This window comes from Leptidea sinapis, chromosome 45, assembly GCF_905404315.1.
Source record: "Leptidea sinapis chromosome 45, ilLepSina1.1, whole genome shotgun sequence".
Taxonomy (NCBI): Eukaryota; Metazoa; Arthropoda; class Insecta; order Lepidoptera; family Pieridae; genus Leptidea; species Leptidea sinapis.
In genome coordinates this window covers 1,388,119-1,410,676 of record NC_066309.1, presented here as the reverse complement: position 1 = coordinate 1,410,676, position 22,558 = coordinate 1,388,119, and the positions used below count along the sequence as shown (strand labels likewise).

At 35.1% G+C, this 22,558-nt stretch overlaps 2 protein-coding genes across 2 annotated transcripts in view; both read left to right on the top strand.

Annotated features, from left to right (window-relative positions):
- The window catches only part of LOC126977492 (runt-related transcription factor 3), a 94,802-nt gene extending 72,396 nt beyond the window's left edge, over positions 1-22,406 (top strand). Inside the window, exons 4-6 of the mRNA XM_050826335.1 lie at positions 4,898-5,095; positions 20,791-20,955; positions 21,803-22,406. Coding sequence (XP_050682292.1) covers positions 4,898-5,095; positions 20,791-20,955; positions 21,803-22,281 — 842 coding nt within the window. The 3' untranslated portion in view covers positions 22,282-22,406. The remainder of the gene's footprint in view (positions 1-4,897; positions 5,096-20,790; positions 20,956-21,802) is intronic.
- The window catches only part of LOC126977510 (uncharacterized), a 210,417-nt gene that overhangs the window by 39,763 nt on the left and 148,096 nt on the right, over positions 1-22,558 (top strand). The gene's annotated exons all lie outside the window — the stretch shown is intronic.

Genomic DNA, 22,558 nt, shown 5'->3' with positions numbered 1-22,558 from the left:
TAAATTATACAAGCCCCAGATATTTTTACTTTATAATTAAAATTAGAACCGCAGGTGGAGTTCTGCCAATTTCTTATATTATTATTATTATTTATGGCCTCTCACAATTTTATTAACAAATCCTCAATTGTTTGTTTGCTTAGTTTTTTTAGTTTTATTTATTGAGAGAAACACGACCATAATTTTCAATATACTCGATTACAAGAAATTGGTTTATGGGCAAAAATCTTCATATAGGTGAGACTTCCATTATTTGCTAAAAGTCGAATGTTTATTTATTTGTTTGCTAAAATATAAGCAATCTGTACAAATTATTTAAGTTTTCTTTAGTGTTAATTCCGCCAATATTTGTCTTTAAAACAATTCGACACGTGTTTCGCCTCTACACGAGGCATCCTCAGGACGTGTTGTCTCGCCAAAATCTGGCACGAGACGATGCCTCGAATTGTTTTAAAGACAAATATTGGCGGAATTAACACTAAAGAAAACTTAAATAATTTGTATAATTATGGATTTCCGCAAAGTAACGCCTAATTCAATAAATATAAGCAATCTGTAAAACTGGCTCCTATTTGATAATATTTTTAGACGTAGACATTCTTTATTCGATATAATCACAAATAAGATACAATTTTGGAGTTAACTATGGTGTGTGTATTGTGTTATGCCGAACACTGGTTTTCAGAAGGGGCCTCTAACCGGCAATCTCAGCCTGAATGACAATTAATGTGCTTAGATAAAAATTTAAAAACTACGTATCACTATAAGAGAAGTAAAGAAAAAGAATGAATAAAACTATCTACTTATACTACAATAATTTAAACTCAACCAACGTGGTCTATGTTGGTTGAGTTTAAATTTATTAATATTAAAATTATCATCATCATCATCAGCCGGATTACGTCCACTGTTGGACAAAGGCCTCCCCCAAAGATCTCCACGAAGATCGGTAATGCGCTGCCCACAAGATCGTCGGTCCATCTTGTTGGGGGCATAATAATATATATATCATCATCATATCAAAATACTTAAACATATATTATAATATATAAAATTTTAAATTTTCTATTGTCACATCATTTGAGTGATAAGCTCGTCGGTGTGCGAGTTTAGATAAAAATCGATTGCTCACACCGAAAAGCCTCAAACACGAAAATTCAATAGTGTATTGACATGTGCGTTCCACCGCTAATGGTTCCCAGCGTGTAACCGTGAATTCAGTCGGAATTACCGTTTGGTATGCGACGATATCGCACCGATTGTTCAAACGTTTGGTGCCGTGTTTGTGGCTGTTTTGCGGTGGATATGTTACTATTGCATTCCATTGCGTCACGGCTTCTACCCGGCAATCATCACTAAAATATTACGAGCCATCGGACTATGTTGAGCCAATTTTGGTGAATGTCTGTACTAAACATCATTTGGTAACAAGATGGAGTAATTACATTTGGTAATGGTTTGTATGTTATGTTCAGGTTTGCGTAACACAACACTAAATACTTACCCCCTTATTCATAATGGTCCGCTAACTTAAAACAGCCGCTAAGGAGTGTTTTTTCTCATTCTGACTTAGGTCGATAGAAGAAGACAGAGTGAGAATCAGCAATGCTTTAAGTTAGCAGACTATCATGAATAGGGGGGTTCATTATTAACGAATATCTATCTATACAAATATAAACTTGTTGTTACCCGCGACTTCGTCCACTTGTACCAGTGTTACCATATTAGTTGTTGTCCCAATTTAGCCACATTATGTATGTGGCAATATCATATAAAACAATCAAATGTCTCTTATTGTTAAGGCAGTGTTCGACCGCTTTTTCCTTGACTTCAAAAAGTCTATTTATTTCTCGAGTTAATATATAGCCAATGACACTCACAATTAACGTGTCTTTCTATTGGTAAAAGAATTTTCATAATCCGTTCAGTTGAACCAGAGATCACAAACTATAACTCCTTATAAAATTAGTCTAGATGTGAAAATTTATATATTTGCACTTTTGTTTTAAATTCACGTGAGAATGGCTTAAATGATTTCAATGATATTTTGCACTGAGATGGATTGTAGTAAGTATTGGCACATAGGATATTTTTGATGCCGGATAAATTTGAGTATGTATCCGAAAAAGAATCGAGGGCAATAGCTAGTATAAAAAAATAATTAATTGTTTTTTTCTGACTGACTGGCTGAAACATTTTAATTCCATCACTTTACATACATTTTATAAAATATAATGTAAAATACTGATACTGTAAATATAGATTTAAAAGAGCCGCAATGCCTTTCTTGCCACTTCTTCTCGGCGGTGAAATCTTTCACATTCATTGGTGGCATTATGAACTGAGTGAATAAATCTTTCTTTCAAATGTAGAGCGTAATTAATACACAAGTTTAAACTTGAAATTATACACAAAACTGTTTTACATCACATATTATGTGAGCGCTAAATACGGATTTTTGGAAATATCATTTCTAAGAAAATATTTTTTTTTAAGGAAAGTGATGATTTGTGCATCTTATTAAAATTAAAGATACACGTATATTTGTGTTTTTAAAAATTTACCGATACGAGGCTGAATCAAGGCTACATGTTAATATGGACACTAATTAATTTTTTTTAAAGAAAAAGACTTAGATTAGATTAAGACTAGATTTTGCTAGTGGACTTTTCTTATGGAAGAAGAGGGCAAACGAGCATACTCACTAGTTACTGGTCACCTGATGGTAAGTGATCACCTCCAACTTCGCACGACACGCCACAAGTTAGGATATCATCCCCACCATCTGGATGTGTGGCGATCCTCCACAGTGCGGTTTTCAAGGAGCTTTCTTCCTCGTACCAGAACGCTGTGGAATGAGCTTCCTTGTGCGGTGTTTCCGGGACGATACGACATGGGTACCTTCAAAAAAAGCGCGTACACCTTCCTTAAAGGCAAGAAACGCTCTTGTGATTCCTCTGGTGTTGCAAGAGAATGTGGGCGGCGGTGATCACTTAACACCAGGTGACCCGTACGCTCGTTTGTCCTCCTATTACATAAAAAAAAACCTCCGCCCATACTCTCGTGTAACACCAGAGGAAAAAAGGTACATATACGAACGAGGATCGAAGCGGGGCCTCCATGGTGACAGTCAACGATTAAACTACTGAGATAATAAGTTATAATAAACATGTATTGTTAGATTAAGGATTGGTCTCCGCTGAGCTTTAACTAGATACCGCAAGCGTAGTCACAAAGTACGGCAACTAATATTACGCCCAAGTGGGCGTACTCGAGCCAGTCTCGAACAATATGTGACGTTGACGTGCCACATGTTCTGTTAAACTTTGCTAATAATTTAAACTAAAATGCCGGGCTGCGTAGTAAAACTTTGTAAAAATAATACTACAAGATATAAGAAATACACTAGGATCACATATCATCAGTAAGTATTTTGTATTTTATTAATTTCAATGTAAAATAACACGAAGCGCATGTTACAAAATTTTAAAGATATCATTGAGTGTCAAGATGCCACGCACACAAGCATCTAATAGTTGCCGTAATAAAAAAGCTGTTGTTCTTAGGTAGTGCGGTATCTAGTTAGAGCGCAGCGGGATCAATACCAAAACTTATTATAAATTTAAATACTTCTGTTTACACATATAATATAATATTATCACACTTTTACACAAATTATCTTGCTCCAAACTAGGCATAGCCTGTACTATGGGTACAAGACAACGGTATATTTAATACGATATACTTACTTAAACATACATAAATACATATAAACATCAATGACTCGAAAACAAACCTCTATATTTATCATATAAATGTTAGCACCCATCGGGATTCGAACCCAGGACCTCTAGCTCTAAAAAGCAACACCTATATTATATATTTGAAAATAAATATCAAAATTCAATTATTTAAAACATTTGCATTCTTGCTCTACTGCATAAATGGCGAAATATTTTAAAAGCATTTTAGTCTTTCGAATATCAGAGTTCCTGTTACGTGAAGGTATTCGACGGTCCTGTCAGAAATAAACTGCCTTGGGGTGCTTTGAATTCTTCCATCCCCCAAAGGATTTCCTTACTTGCTTGATGACTTTAGAACGTGACTGTCAAGCCACTGTGCCTTGTGGAACGGGTTAATTTATATTTTCTATCTATATATATATAAAAGAGAATGTATGTTTGTATGTTCCCTAATAACTCTTAAACTATTCGACCGATCTCAATGAAATCTTTTATAATAGATTCCTTGCAGCTCAATGAAGGTTTACATATATAATTTATATGGCAAAACAACGTTTGGTGGTCTTTGTTTGAGGCTCTTTCACGCCTAAATCACTGATCGTATCGACATGACCACCATTCGATACAAAATTTATCCCAGATAGTTTATAGCTACTTACTATACTATTATATTATATTATAATAGATTCGTTGAAGCTTAATGAAGGTTTACATATATAATTTATGTGGCAAAACAACGTTTGGTGGTCTTTATTTGAGGCTATTTCACGCCTAAACCACTGATTGTATCGACATGAAACTCCCACCATTCGATGAAAAATTTATCCTAGATGGTTTATAGCTATATTACTATACTTATTTTTCCAATTCCAACGTTCCTTCCTTTTAAAATTCGCCCAGCGGAGCGGGCGGGAACGGCTAGTTAAAAATAAGGTGCAATACTAACATATTATTATCGAAGTATTGCATATCGAAACTTATAAGCTTAAGTTAGGGCACTAACTTTAAAATTTTGCCGTGAACATACTTCAAATTTTTGTACTACATATGAAAATAGATATAATTATGTTTGTAGTAGGTATCTTATATAAATAATGTTCCTGTAATAAAACACAACTAATTTTTATAGAAAGTTATTTTTTTCTCATATTCAGGTAAATCGTTCACACTCACCATAATGCTGGCGACGTCTCCTCCTCAAGTCGCCACCTACCAAAAGGCAATAAAAGTGACAGTGGATGGACCACGGGAACCAAGATCGAAGACTCGACATCATGGCTTCCATCCCTTCCACTTTGGACCAAGATTTGCGCCAGACCCACTGATGGGATCACTACCCTTCAAGTTGTCTGGTAAGCAGTGACCTTATAAATATAAATAAATATTTCCAGTCTTATTAATAGACGCAATGTAATGTTACTCCAAGTTTAAAATTACTTCTCCCTCATGTAATTTTGTAGTGATAAAGGTAAGTTAAAAACAAAAAGTTTAAAACTTGGAATAACTTTACTTCGCGTTTATTATTAACACAGTCTATGTCTAATTTTGTATGAAGATATAACATTATATATCTTACAAAATATATGAGTCAATTTACTATCTAGAGATGTTTATTAGATTGATGTTAGATGATGTTTCTATGAGGCTTCTTTGCACAGTATGCGGGAAACTACCGTGAAGCAGTAATGTGTAAACATTATGGCGTGTCGGTCTGAAGAGCGTCGTAGCTAGTGCAATTACTGGGCAAATGAGACTCAACTTCTTATGTCCCAAGGTGAAGAGCGCAATTGTAATGCCGCTCGAAATTTGTGGTTTTTTCAAGAATTCTGAGCGTCACAAATACCATCAGCGTCCTGCTCGTCTTGTCCCTTATTTTCATAAAAAAAATATTTTTTTAATATTTATAAATAAGGTGACTACTCGCTTCTATAAAATATAATATTAGTTAATACGTGAGTATCCATCCCTATTCCCTTAGATTATTTATACATCTAGATAGGCTACGACAACATAGAAAACGTCGAAAAAAATTTAAGTTGACTGTTAACCTTTATTTTGACAACTTAAATCTAAATCGCGAGTGTAAGACGAAGCCTGTCACGCACACTAAAGTAATAAACCTGGCCTGTTTTCATCGGCTGTCGAGCAGCAAGAGACTTTATCTAGACGTATAAATTACCTAACCCTATTCCCTACTCTATGAAATTAGCTACCGACTCAAAATGCCAAGTCCACGCGAAAGTCAGTGTATAATATTAAAGTGTCACCGGACCGTCGTCACCGGCGCCTCGCGATGGGATCTTAATTTGTTCGAGAACTTCGAGTTGTAATTAATTATCAATCCACGACCCTCATTTATCGCCTGCTAGACATAAAGACGCTATATTTCTTCATTAACGTATACAAATCTATAATATAATTGAATACTGTAGGTACTTGTTTATTAATCTATTTTTGAATAAAACGCTTAAGTAGCTTTATTTAAAACAAAATGTTGAATAGTAATTTTTAAGTCTCTATAATCATCTATAGTATTTTTATCGATTGTTATATATTATCTTGTTATTTCTTATTTTAAATATATTTATTATTCAAACAAAACAAATCTTATAACTATATTTACAATACTACGACTACATAAAATTAAAACTATCATTACGTGGAAGCGTACCAAGAATACTGGCAGCATTACCGCGTTGAATAGCAAGGCTGATCCGTAGACCGAAATAGCTGCCAGCGCTTGGGTTTCCAGTAGCGTTATTGAGGCGCGAAGATAGTATTTTGATTATATACTAATAAAAATATTTACTAACGAAGTAGTGGTATGTAATAAATAATGTTGCTAAATATTACAGTTATAGAAACGTAAATTTTGCAGTAAGAAATAATCTTAAATTTTTGTACAACTCGAATGAGTATGAAGGTGAATAAATAATAAATTACTGTTCATATATCGGCTCTTTTGACTGCATTTGGTTTTAAAAGCATAACTTATGAATTTGCAATTGCCTGTGCGAAATTTGTCCCCACAAAACCCCACATTACTTGAATTTCTAAAAAAAAATAATAGATTTAAGGGTAAGCTTTATTAAAATCTAGTACAATAAATACATATTTCTTATTCGCGTTTTTAAATTTGTCAATATCAATATAATGTTAAATTCATTTTCAAAAAAGCGAGCGTGAAGGGTAATTCAAAGGTATATATTTTACAACTCAATAGATCGTTGGTCGCTAGGCACCAGCGACGCTAAGCAACGCCCTCACACACCTGAAGATGATAATAGCCCTCGAGATGAAACACGGATCACGTAGATCTTATAATTTTGAAGTTCTTATTTAAGCCTATTTCAATCATACTCATAAATATTATTCGAGATTGAACTTTTTGTTTCGCGTATTTTGTACTAGCTGTTGCCTGCGATGTCGTCCACGTTTACGACAATAACACGCCTGCATTTAGCTTGATAATATATAGGCTATATATGAATGAATGACAGCCTTTATTTACAAACAATATATTACATTAACACGGCATTTATTTTACTTGCTAATTTCTTCATTGTCCGCTTGTCTTCTGACACAGACCTCCTCCAGATCCAATCATATCTGTCTATCCATAGCAGATCTTCTGCGAGAGGTTACTGCCACCTTTTTTTAAGTTATCGTCCCATCTGATTATATGTCTTCCTCCATTTGTTTTCCTGGATCTAGGGTACAGCCTATATAACCTTATATAAATATTCATGTAAAATTTTAATTAAATCTATTCAGTTATTTTTGCGTTTTTTATTTTTTGTCGCGTGAAATTGAAAGCACTTTACCTAAGTTTGAAGGGCACCATAGCTTATGACTCAACTTATGTCACGTTTTTATCATTCCAACACTTCTTATCATAAAAATATTCCAAATACTATATTTCTAGGATCTGACATATTGGCTATTAATAGTTAATTACTATAAATAAATCATTTATTCAAGTCTGTTGCAGAGGCTGCCTCCTTCCGAAGGCTTATGAATTGATTATTTCAAAACTCACTAAAAAAGAGTTAATTTGTGTGTGTATGTGTGTACGCCTGTCATGAGAATGTCAGTGACGCGAACCCATAAGATTTTCCCCTACCAAAAGCGCCCAATGCTAAAAACTAACTGATGAAATGTAACATTTTCATTAGTATAGTTCTGCAGTGCGATATAGGAGAATAGGGTCTGTCGGCTCCATTGTACCAGGAATTTAGTGTATCGTAAGCAAGTGGCGCGCAAACCTCGTTAGGCGGGTGTCAAAGGGACGTAACTCAATTACACACCTTCCGCGTCTCCGGCACCCGAGATACGAGGCTTCGGGCGTTGATAAGAGCTCTGAACATCGCAATAGCTTCCTTGTTTGAGATACATTTAAGTACCTTAAAATTAATATTGAATTGTCGCTTTTCAACTTATTGAGTTTTTGAAGTGAAACTTCTTTATCGAAGTTTGAGAGAAATTTTATAGCAAAGTCGTCAAGATTTTCGGTTACGCATCATGTTGTTTTTTATCGCAGTTTAGTATAGTGACGTTAAGAATAATATATTAGTTTAAAAGTGATAAAATAAAAAGACTAATTTGTATACATGCCTATATTAAGAAATAGCTTTAATTTTGTACGGATTTTTTTCTTAAGACTTTTCTACCCAATTTCTGTGACTCCTGTGTACTCCTGGTACACAGGCATATTTATACAAGATTTGCCTGTATGTTTCTAGGTACTAAAAACGTTTTATATTGCCAAAGAACGAATTCTCCACATTAAAGATACATCATCTGCTAATGCGTGTTTTAGAACTATATTGTTTGATATGCGTATTAATATTATTTGTGAAATAGATAAGTTATATATCACATTATTTAGGTATTGAGAGCTTAAAAGAATGGCTATGGAGTCTATCCTTTTACACTTTGGCACAAGATTTGAATGAAATTCCTGTTACCTCTAGTTGGGGTAGAGGGCTCCTACAGTACATTTCCATCATCATCTGCATTTGTATGGAGTATGGCTTTCGCTTCATCAAAGACAGGTCGATGCCAGGTTTGCTTTTGACACCGCCTTCCTTGACGGTTCTAGTATCGAGCTTGTCTCTGTATATTTCTTGAATCCCTTCTCAGTGTGAGCTCCATTTGCAGCGCTGTTGATTGAACGGGTTTCCATAACAGCATTCCTAGTATGGAAATTTCGTTGGGCTAGTCTTTACCCCTTTACAATGACCTTTCTACTACATTCCCATACTCAATGCATGGGAGTGTTTAATATCAAAATTTTGAATACTTCTCGTTTGTTTTTAAAAAGTTATTCATGTCATTTTACTGATTAGGTAACGCACTTTCAATATAAATTTAAAGTTTTTTGATATCTTACGAATTGAATAGTTACGGAATAATCGCCAAGTCCCACTTAAAGATTACGATTTAAAATTAGTGATCACAGTATCTGGTACCTACACGTACTTTTTATCTCGGTAATATGCCTACAGTTATCAATTCTGCAAATCTGTGCAGATGAAGTCGCATGCAGAAGCTAGATAATGTTATTATTAATTTAACCAATGTAACGGTAGTACGTCAGAGTTAGTGCTGTCAGTTACGTTATGTCAAACAAAGTCTGTTTGTTCCGTTAATTTCGCGCTCGATACAAACTCCTACATACAGCTTCAAGGTTCTTTGCTGCCCTCTCAGCGAACCCTTGCGAAATCATGATAAATTATCCACACTCACGTTCGCGTAGACATAACTAATAAGTTGAGTTACTAAGTAATGGATGTGGCAATCTATATGAACGTTGGAGTGAATCCACTGTTAGTTAAGTATTTGAACAGTACTTGTAACTAATACTACTAAAGTAATTTCATTTTATCAAAACGAGTAATGAAGCTATCCTTAATTAACACTTAGCAAACGAGACCTTCATGCAAGAATTAAATTAAGATGACTTTTATGTTGCTAGTAACTTTACTTATTTGAGCCATAAAAATAAAATTATCTAGAGTTCATTTAATAGCAAACTTATTAAAATATTTTTAAGAACAGCGAGTTTTTAATTTCAACAACAGCGGCTTTGGCTATAAAATGAACATGGAACGTTATTAATAAATGTGTCAGTAGTTAAATAATTTTTCCGTGTTAATTTACTTGTAATGGAAGTTGTTCTAGAAAACCTATTCTGATTCCATTGGAAGATACAATACAGTGAAGCCTTGTGAAATTAATAAAATCGGTCAATTGTTTAAAAACATGTGAACAGCACTGTCCAATATTTTAAACATCCACGGTACGAATCGTCGTGTGAGCGCCACTTAAAGTCGCAACTCTCGCATTATTAATGAGGGAGCCTTAGAGAAAATTAAATATAGCATTAGGCCCGGAAGCTTTGGATTGCAGAGAGGGGGGCAAAGAAAAGGTAGGGGGGGGGCTTGGGCGGCGTAACCCTTTCCCGCGACAATGCGGGCGCATAATTACGCATTTGTAAATTTTAAATGTCCCACCCACCTCATATAGCCTTTTGTATGGCGTGATTCGCGCTTTTATAGAGCCTTTAAACGCTCTCAAATGAATTCGCATGATGACATGAACGGGTTAACTTACGTACAATAATATACTCATTGAAATGTGTGTATACGTTAATACCTAATTTGCGATTAGTGATAAGTTTTTTTTTGTATATAAACATCAAACATGCTTTAATATACTAATATCAACGACGATAATCTTTAGTATTCATTAAGTCATCGGCGCGTCATAGGTTTAGAGAATTTGTCACCACAATCGCTTGATATAAAACGTTTCTAGCATTTTAGCAGTTATTTATGTAGAATGACATATTTTTGTAATGTAAACTCACTCTAACTTAAAAAAATCATTGTATCAGATATTATTTTACCAGTGGGAGGCTCCTTTGCACAGGATGCCGGCTAGAGTATGGGTACCACAACGGCGCCTATTTCTGCCGTGAAGCAGTAGCGGTCTGAAGGGCGCTGTAGCTAGTGAAATTACTGGGCAAATGTGACTTAACATCTTATATCTCAAGGTGACGAGCGCTATTGTAGTGCCGCTCAGGTATTTTTGGGTTTTTTAAGAATCCTGAGCCGCACTGCATTGTAATGGGCAGGGCGTATCAATTACCATCAGCTGAACGTGCTGCTCGTCTCGTCCCTTATTGTCATAAAAAATATTAAGATAAAAAAGAAACTAAACGTTATGACATAAATTTTAATGATGACATGAACGGATTAATGTAGAATGCTCGATTTAATATTTTAAGTATACGTGGACGCTTAATTTGTAATTAATTGCGTAATTTACTTTAAGTGATAATTTCTGCCGTCGGTTGCAGTCGCCATTTTATAAGGTTAATTACAGACTTAAATTACGACATTATTACGAAACATGGCGTATTATTTTATTTTACTGATCACGGTTGTTGTAAAATGTTCGAAACAAGGAAGTCTAAAATTGATACTCGTAGTACAAATTCAAATTTGACTTTTCAATTATTTGGTGTCGAGCAATTGTGTGGGATTAAGGAGGGATATATTTGGAGACTACTTTTTTTATTCATCATTCCAATTTATATTTTTAAAATCAATTATTGTTTAAAAATTTAATAAATATAAATCCACTCTTAAGTACTCAAAGTAACAATCTAATATTACACTTAAGTTTACTAAATTTTTTAATTTTTTTTTGCAGGAAGTAAAAGATTTTTTATTATTTATCGTATAAAGTGCTACGAACGATTCTCAGAATGATCTCAGATGAGTCCCTGAATTACAAGAATTCCACTAATCAAACTGGAAATTTAACGCGAAAATGCTACCACTTATCCTGGTACAGGGGAATGTGCTTATAAAAGAGCATATTATACTATTTATATAATAGTATATATAATTATAAGACTTTAGATTAAGGATTGGTCGCCGCTGCGCTCCAACTAGATACCGTACTACATACGGTTCGTGTAATCTTACACTGAAATTAATAAAATACAAAATATTTACTAATCATATGTGATCCCAGTGTCTTTCTTATTTCTTGTAGTACTATTTTTACAAAGTTTTACCACGCAACCAGGCATTTTAATTCCAATTATAAGCAAAGTTTAACAGAACATGTGGCACGTCAGCGTCACACTTTTTTCGATACTGGCTCGACTACGTCCACTTGGGCGCAGTATTAGTTGCTACACTTAGCGACTACGCCTGCGGTATCTAGTTGGAGCGCAGCGGAGACCAATCCATGATCTAAAGTTTCAACGTTTGAATTCGAAAACCGGAAACACATTGGTATTGATATGTAAACCGGAGGCTCCGTGGTGATGCTCCTTGAGCCTCCGAATGACTATCTCCGAAGACAGCTAAACTTTCAATAGAGTTGGTGTTAGTATTGCCGGTACAACTACAAATAATGTATTTTTAAAATTATACTGTTTTATCATGTATGATGGTACGAAACCCTTCGTGTGCACGTCCAACTCCCACTTGCCTGGATTTTCAGTTGTTTTGTGACGTTATAACATATCTGTATCATTGTTGTAATTATGTTTATTTGAGTATTATTATTATATTATCTTGTAATTAAAGCACTGTGTTGCAATGTTATCGAGCAATTGATGTAAAACTTTTTTTATTCATTAGCATAATAAATTACATTTTTATACACTCACCTGATTGAAACCTCACTTAATAGAAGATCACATCCTTTATTTATGTTTGTAACATTTTTGTTACTGAAATAAATGTTTTTCAATTTTTACAATTACCTATTTTGGTTCTTTTTTAACCTAGTATTATATACTTATACAAACTATAAATAAACTAGATTTTGTATTACTTAAGTAAACATGTGTAAATATTCTAGTACTACCCTCGTTTAACAACAAAACAAAGCCATTAAATGACTCCAGAAAACTAACCTTTGTTCGGTTATGTCACAACTCGTTCGAAAGGTTAATTAATCTAAACAAAAAGGGGTTAAGTAAAATCAATAGAGGCAAATTCATTAAGTGTTAAGCAGATTGAAATCCAACATGGCGCAAGATGGTGGGCGGGTTATGGCGGGCTTAGACGGGTTAAGGCGCGGTGACAAAGCGGCCTCGTTAGTTCGTGAAGCCCCTTATTAACATTATGATGTACGGGGCACATCTATCTTGTTAACAGACTGGTTCTACTCTTACCAACATATAAGAAAACGAAAAAGATATTATCTAGGATTTTTACCATTGAGAATGGCTAAACTGTTTTGGAATTGTGTCAAAACTTCTTTAGGCGCAATGAACACTAGAGTAAAAATAGTATTTGTTGCAATTGAATGAGACTTCGCCGTCACGTTTGGCTCGTTCGTGTAAATTCGGCTATTAGACTAAGAGATAATCGCTCGTTGAGCAAAAGTATTAATTTGCGTTAACCTAGCCTTGATAAAGTTTTCACTTCTGCCATGTTGTCATGTAAACACCGTTTTTTTTATTTATCTGCAATATTGCTAGCTAAAAAACACATTAATATTGTGTGTATCAATTAAATATCCTAAAAAAATCATAATATAAGAGTGAGAGGTTCGCTGTGATGATGTGTGTCCAGAATACAACCAAATCACAGATTTTAAAATTTAAAAAGCAAAGGAACTTTAAAATGCACGTAATATAAAAATTCTTCTATTCTATTGCAAAAGCTCCAACACTTGAAAAATTCATTAGAATAAAAAAGCAAATGGCACATAAAACTCTTGCGCATAATTGAAGAGATGTAAAATAATTATACCTAAGTGCCACCAACCCTTTTCCTAATCACCGCGAAGGGTCTCAGACACTCGTTAAAAATTCTTCCCTAATCCCAGGACATCGGAATCACACTAAAAACTCGGATACTTTTATCCCTGTAATCTTAGTCGATTCGCGGATTAACGCTTCGGAAAGGAAGAATGCAAGACGTAATCTAGCAAATGGCATTTAAATGTTTGGGTTCAACCCTCTCGATGCGATTTTTCAAAGCGTAAAGAAAAAATCCCTTCGCTGGAAGAAATGTAGCGGACTGCCGCGTCTTGGCGGCCAATCTAAGTAAATACTTCGCTCGAAATGTTTTGGTATTTGAAATTCGGGCAATTTTTTTCTCGGCTGATTTTATGTATTATGTTTTACATTACGTATGTACATGGGCAGTTAATTACTTGTTGATTAGAAACAGTAGACCCGTACTTTTCTTGTATGTTCTTTTCAAGTATTCTACTTTTTTAATATCTACAGTTAGGTTAAGTAACGTAAACGTAAACGAACATGGATAAATCATATTTAAATTTAATTTATTAATTTAAATTTAATATTCCTTATTTAATATAGTTAATCTAATCTCTGGATTGTCCTTTTGGCCCAGGTTTTTATATCGTGTCCTATAAATAACAAAATATAATTATTTTATTAAAAATTATTATATTAGATATTCTAAGAGTGTAATTCATACTATTGATACAAACATGCTAATTTAATGAACATATATTTGAAAACTTCTAGTAATTATAGTATTTTTATACTTAACTATATTGAAGAGATAAGATTTCCTGATAACCAAAAATATTGGCACAAGCTTTCTTTTCGTGAGGTGTGTCGTGTGTGTGTGTGTGTTCTTTGATTTCCTGGTGATCATGATCTTATATTTATAATATAGATAATTGCGAAAATATGTATAAAGTTCAAATCGACTACTAAATATTAGCCAGAATGATATTTAGTAGTTTCAGGTAAAACCTTAAACTAAAATGGAAGGTTTACTTTAAATTTATAATTGACATCATTTTCTCTTTTACTGAAAAGTTTTTACGGCATAAATTTCAAAATAAATAGTATATTGAATAAACATATTTCATTAATCTAATAATAAATATTAAACAATAACTTGACAAGTTATATATATCTTTATACATCATAGATTATTATATTATACTGCTAGTTTTATTTTTATAATAATATTTTTAAAGCTCAAACTATTAAAATTAGTGTATCCCACTATACCCCGATTACACATAGCGCACAAACAACACAAGAATCCAAACATTTTTAACGAATGCAAATCGTCTGGCGGTAGCTATATATATCTGTTGTTACCCTTTCTTCTGCCCTCTGAGCACGGAATACACAACGAAACAATGCCTCCATTTATAACGATACGAATAAATTACATTTGTCTGTTTCTTTTTTACTTTTCAATCTCGATAACCAATGTTTTTGAAGTGAAACTTCTTTAGAATCGTTGTGATTTCAAACCGGATGCAACGGAAAAAACGTCAGATAAGAGACACACATACAAAAATGTGTAGGATGAAGCCGGCAAAGAATGAGACAGAAATATGCATGTTTTTTTATTTTTTTATCTGAGAGGGGGCAAACGGGCAAGAGGCTCACGGGATGGGGAGAGGTGAGGCAACCGCCCATGGACATCCGCAACAACAGGTTTTTCTTGAACGTCCCTAGGTCGTATCTGCTCGGGAAGACCGCTGCCGGTAGTTGATTCCACAAAGTGGCTGTGCAAGGCAAGAAATTTCAAACAAAACGCGCGGTTGTGGAATGCCAGACGTCTACGTGATGCAGATGGTACTTTGCACGTAATGTCCGATGGTGGAATTCGGCCGCTGGAATCAACCCGAACAGCTCCTCTGAGCACTCCCCGTGATAAATGCGGTAGAAGATGCAGAGAGAACCCACATCTCTACGCAATGCTTGAGAATCAAGCCGATCGGAGATGACTTGATCGTCGATGATTCGAGCCGCTCTTCGTTGTATGCGGTCAAATGGAAGAAGCTGATACTGGGGAGCACCCGCCCAGAGGTGAGAACAGTACTCCAAGTGAGGCCGAATTTGCGTCTTATAAAGTTGCAGGCGGTGGCTTTTAGTGAAGTACTGTCTCGCCTTACTGAGTACACCAAGCTTTTTAGAGGCCAGTTTGACCTTCTCTTCCAAGTGACCACGGAACTGAACGTCGCTCGATATATCGACGCCAAGTATGCCAATTCAGGCTGTGGCAGTTAGAGGAGTGATCTCGAATCAAGGGGATACGACAAAGGGAGAGTTTTTAGTGGTGAACGCACAAACTTGTGTCTTCTTGGGGTTGAATTGGACTAAATTATGTCGGCCCCATTCCGAGACTTTGCAAAGCATAGTCTCGATTTCAGACAAAAGTTTGTTCCGGTTCTCGTCGCCGCTATCCCGGGACATGTTGCATACTATTGAAGAGAAAACTTCTTTATCATCGTTATGATTTGAAAGTCGATGAAACGAATTAACGATAGTAAAAAGAGCAGTCACATCAATTCATAATATTTAACATGGGAGATAATGAGATAGGAAGCATAATACAATGTTTTGGTAAATATTAGTCATGTGTCCCTTTTCCCATTTTAGATTTATTTAGAATATCGCTAAGAAACGATGTTAAGCATTATAATTAATCAGGAATTCCACCTTCGCACGACACGCCACAAATTAGGATATCATCCCCGCCATCTGGATGTGTGGCGGTCCTACACAGTGTGGTTTTCAAGGAGCTTTCTTCCTCGTACTACAAAGCTGTGGAATGAGCTTCCTTGTGCGGTGTTTCCGGGACGATACGACATGGGTACCTTCAAAAAAAGCGCGTACACTTAACGTGATCACTTAACACCAGGTGGCCCGTACGCTCGTTTGTCCTCCTATTCCATAAAAAAAAGGTGACGCACACGGTAGTTGCCTCTCACTCAACCGATATCCTCAACGAATCACGGTATCAATACGTTTTTGATTTTTCGAATTGATATGTACGTATTTATAACGCTCAGACAGTTAAAGAAGGAAGCATCGCGAGAAAACCTACACACATTTGCGATTGTGTGTAAAGTTGACTGACTCGCTCGGGTTTCATACTGACTTTGGAAAATTGGTCTACAGCTAAGCTTACGTATTAAGTTCATTACATTAAAGTTTGACTAGGTATCGTAATTTAGAAACGTTTCTCCTACCACAAAAACAAAAAAAAACAATAAATTAATTACAAACTAGAATAAGTCCCATTCAGAAGAAATGAGGAATAAAATACATTTATTAATATGCTTAAGAAAGAATAAGCCTTACTCTTATTGCCATTAAAGGGTTAATTCATCGGCCAGCTAAATGACGTACTCACGCAACACTCTTTATGCCAATACAGTGAAGAGGTCACTAGAGATACTCCTCTCATATGCTGAAAATAATGATTGCACGAAAATAATGGTGAAATAAATTAATTCATTTAGAACATCCCCAAGAAATGAATTAGCTTCATTCTTAAGGCCATTAAAGGGTTAATCCATACTTCGTCTAAGTATCGTACTTATGAAACACTACAATAAAAGCTAAGCGGTTGGATTCAAAATAATGCGCTTTACATTTTCGTAGGCGACGGTATCAACGACATAAAACGGCTTGTAATTTATTCTATTGCTGAAAGGGTTAGGTTGGTGCGGGGTGGGAATTACCCAAGGTGGGTGCTAAAGGGTTAAGCCGAATACGGGGTCGCCGCGCCGACAAACTTTGTTAATTTATGCGCTTAAAAATGTCAACTGCAAAATTATGACACCGAAACACATTTCCTATTTCGTAAATATGTTGTTGATATATACGCGATATTTTAATGCTGTTCTGTTTACTTTTAAAATAATTATTACATTTTAGGGTTCTTCAGATAAAACGGTTATCATAAATGTTTCAGGGCAGTAGCGTAAGCGTTTCTAACAACACTCATTTCAGCCGGAAGACGTCCATTGCTGGACAAAAGCAAAACTATATATATTACATGTTTATAACAAAAATAGTAATTGTATTTTTTTAAACTAAAACCATAGATTTGCTTGATATATTGATGATAATCAAATATCGTTCGAAACACTGATCCATACTTAAACTTACTTTTGTGAAGTGAGTCGGTACAAGGTAAAAGCGTTTCCGTATTCCTTCATCTGGGTGATGTTGTGTGATACGACATTCTATAAAAATATTGTAAATTTAAAAAAATATCGGAATACCATAAACCTATTTCTATTATGACAAACATCTGAATCAATTATTAACTGATAGCTACTAATAATCTACCTATAGACAGACGTATGTTAAGTAATGTAGTTTAATTGTTAGGTAGTTCTTTATCAATCTACAATTCTTGTAAGAGTATTTACTAAAAAAATATCCATTCGTTATACAGCGGCATCCTCACTATCTTCAGGTGTAGCCTTCCTCTACAGTTCGTTTTTCAAGGAACCTTCTACCATAGACTAGCATACTTTGGAACATCTTTCCTTGGTGCGTACAACCACTTAAAAGGCCGGTCACGCCTCTATAATTCACCTGGTCGCATTTCCTCGTCGTCCAGTAAAGAAAAAAACAATGCCAATATGATCTCAGCCCTAACTCAAGTATTAATTATTTAAGGCATAGCGTATTCCGACTCAGTCCACGTCATTCTGCGCCTGTCACTGAGACTTAAGACTTCAGACTGAGTGTCTAATAGGTTGTATAGTTCGATCTTTTATATTTTATATCATTTCAAAAGATGTTCGGCTATTCCTAACTTATGAGTGTCCATGCTCATACCCTCTCGTAGATACCCCGACAAGCTATATGTAGCTGAACTATGTAATAACCCCCACAGTTACAGTCATTTTGTAAAGATCGACTATACCTTGCCGAAAAACTTAATAACTTTGCAGCCATCCTTTTAAAAAATAAGCTTACATCAAACCCAGCAAAAGAAACGGCCATTGAATTGCCTAATATTTTAACACTCGTACCAAACGTATATGGGTACTATTCGCTAACCAAGAATGAATAAGTGATGTAACATGTTCTCTATAAATGTACTTTTCACTATCCTAGAATTATTAAATTATAACTAAAACGTTCTCTAAATGTCCTTGATTCAATTTGTGAAGTAACATGTTCTCTATAAATATACTTTTCACAGACATAATTTAAACTTAAATTTAGTGTGTGATAATCAATAAAAGTCTACTTTTTGCTAAACTAGTACAGAAAAAAAAATAAGAAAAACATTAAGAGTTCTGAAGGCGAAATCTCTAGAAACGCGGGTTGTTATCCCACATCGTCCTTTAAGTACTATTCAGGACGATAGAACGTAAAGTTCTAGTGCAATAACAGCGTTATAATTTCATTCAAAATGTTTTCACTTATCAGCTGTCGACTGAACACCGAGGAGTGCCGCGTGAGAGATAAGGCGCGAATTGAAATAGGCTTTGTGGGGGAAGCATCGTCTCATCATTTAAATATTCTGATGAGCGCATTAAGTACCGCGTTACGTAGTCGAGCTTTAACACGATAACTAAACAATCAAAACATAATTGTGACGTTTTGTCGCAATGTTTTGATTTTGGGTATCATTTTGTAGGCAATAACATTTACTCTATTATTTATATATATATATTTTACATATAAATACCGGAGAATTATCTGCTCGTAATGCTGAAATAAATACAGTTTTATAAACACATAGGACTCTTTACCCGTAATATACAAGATAAAACATTTTTATGCTTTCTGTCTGTTTATAACGGTTGTAAGAAAAATTTGATACAATTAAATAAATACTGTATAAGAAACTTACCAAAAGTATATGGAGAGCGACATTCGACAGAATTCTTAGATAACGTCCCTACAATTTTCAAAATAAATGAATAAAATACTAAAACAAAAAACAAAGAAACACGTTAAGGTTGAGGTATAACAGTAGGTATATTTATTTTAAAGAGTAATATAATCGATTCGACTGCTTGTGACTAGATTATGATTATAATAATTTTATAGTAATTACAATGACACAGTACATTATAAAATAAATTGAATGTTTTAAAAAAGAACGCTACTTAAGTACTTAGCGAATTTCTTGCGCCGTTTCTTCTCTCTCAACGCACCACGAAATAGCAGAGGTGTTGATTCAAGTGGCATCAAAGTATTCGAAATTTTGAGAGGACAGAAGGAAAAGGACAATTTTGATAAAATACATGCCTTATTATGCCTTTAAGTGAAATTAATAAAAATAATCTATATACGAGTATATATAATGAAAATCGCCTTTATTTGAGGCATTTCACGCCTAAATTACTGATCGTACCGACATGAAAGTACCACCATTTGATGCGAAATTTATCGTAGATGGTTTGTGGCTATTGGCTGTGGTTTTTTTTATTGTTTAATTAACTTCCTTATAAAATTCGCCCAGAGAAGCGCGCGGGAACGGCTAGTTATTCTTAAAGGATAAGAGAAAATAACATTTCTTGAGTTAACTGTCATATTCCTGTATTACTTAAGTTTTGTAACTTACACCTAAAGTATGACTATTAATGAGAGCGATAAAATTACCTACACTATAAATAATTTCTGAATTTCCGAAACTCGACTTACATGCTTGTCAGCAACTTATATCCCAATTTTGGATGCCTAGTAGTATGAGTATAAACTTTATTCAAACAGGCTTAAACTAAGCGAATTTGCATCGTATCTATAAATATTTCTTTTAAATTACTCAATCTACCATTAATGTTTGGAAAAAGAGCTCGTGAGAAGAACATAGAGAGAAAATACAAGAAACCCAACGGCCACTGTTTTCAATCAAATAGAGTAGTTTACAATGGCTATAATTCGCGATTACTGTCATAATAATAATAGAATCCAACAAAAACAAACCAGTGGGAGGCTCCTCTGGAGAGGATGCCGCCTAGACTATGGCTACCACAACGGTGCCTATTTCTGCCGTGAAGCAGGATTGTGTAAGCATTACTGTGTTCCGGTCTGAAGGGCGCCGTAGCTAGTATAATTACTGGCAAATGAGACTTAACATCTTATATCTCAAGGTGACGAGCGCAATTGTAGTGCCGCTCAGAATTTTTGAGTTTTTCGAGAATCCTGAGCGGCACTGCATTGTAATGGACAGGGCGTATCAATTACCATCAGCTGAACGTCCTACTCGTCTAGTCCCTTATTATAATAATAATATATTGTCTATTGTTCCAGGTATAGCCCACCAGTTAGCAGGTATACCCGGGGGCGAGTGGGGGGCGCTCGCTCGTCACTACCCCCCGCCCCTCCTGCCCTCGCACGCACACTTCGCACCACACGTGCTGCCTCCAGGACACGGGCAACCTCAACATCCGGTACATCCACAGGCACACGAGACAGGTAAGTCATAGTTTTTTGCTATTATTCAATCAAGCTACAAACAAACATATTCGAGTCGGTTCATTAATATATGTTATTAATGTTGATTCGTTTCTTTTCAACTGTTTTATTTTGTCAGTTGTTATTTTAAAAAGTATTTGATTGCACACCTAAAGTCAAAGTCAAATAAACTTTATTCAATTACGCTTAAAATAAACGCATTGGAATCGTCACTAGAAATATTTCTGATAAATTACCGAATCTACCATATGCTCGGAAAAAGTAGAGCTCGTGATAAGAACATACAAGAAACTCAACGGCCACTCTTTTCAATCAATAGAGTATTTTTATGACAATGGCTGCAATATACAAAACAAATTAGTTTGAAAGGTGCTGCATACAACATATGCATCGTGTTGAAATCTACACATATAAATAAAATTAGAGAGTCTGTTTGTAATATTGAAATAACCGTTTTTTACTACATGTAAATGAATATATATACGGTACACCAAAATAACATTTTTATTTTTTGTCTGTCTGTTTGTTCCGGCTAATCTCTGAAATGGCTGGACCGATTTTGGCGAGACTTTTATTGGCACGTAGCTGTAATAAGGAGTAACTAAGGCTACGTTTATTTTAGAAAAATCTTTTATTTTAGAAAAATAAAGTAATGTTGCAATGTCCAAGAAACTGTTTAACTCTAAAAATAATTTATATGGCAAAACAACGTTTACCGGGTCAGCTAGTATTTCATAAAAATATAAGTAATAAGTAATAAGCTGTATAAATATAAATTATCCTATATCTACCTAAAGCCTATTAAACTGATTATCAATATCAATACTAAATAATACTTATTTTCCAGATGCATCAGACAATACAACAACAATGCACGCGCACAGCACAACCAGTCCAACGACTTCCAGGCCAGAATCTCCTCAAGACGATGACGATATCTCAGTCACAGCTTCATCCAGCCCTCCACCGGACGACCGACCGGGAGCATTCACATCAGTCAGATCAAGGAAACCCCTGCAGCCACTGCCTCCCCCATCAACCCTCTTCCATAGCGCATTAGCTGCTCAGCTGTTCCTCAACCCACTTCTTCCCTCACCCCCAGCCTGGTTATATTCGCAACTATACAGCGGTTATGACTGGTGGCTGAGACCTCCGCAGCCTCAAGAAGACGCAAACTCAAGCCCAGATAGAGAAGATACTGGATCTACAAGTTCGGCGAAGAAACGGGCAGCATCCCCTGACTGGGCAGATCACAGCATTAGGACTCGCAGTAAAGCACTGATATCTTCTGAGCGAAGACCAGTAGATGTTTGGCGACCATATTAATTAAGTGGAAGTTCAGAAAGGACATTATCAATGTCATTGATTGAGTTGATACGAATTCTGTCAGTAGGTGTTAGATAAATGTGAATTTCAAATCGCGGTGTTAAATATATTTGTTGATTGTATTATAATACGGTATGTAAATAAAGTTATCAAAATTTTTAGTATTTGTTTCTCTCGCAGCCAAGTTTCATTGATAGTTTTGGCAACGAATGATGTAAAACAATAAACTAAAATATTGGAACACGTTTGACGGCGCGTGGAATACATTTTTGGATTG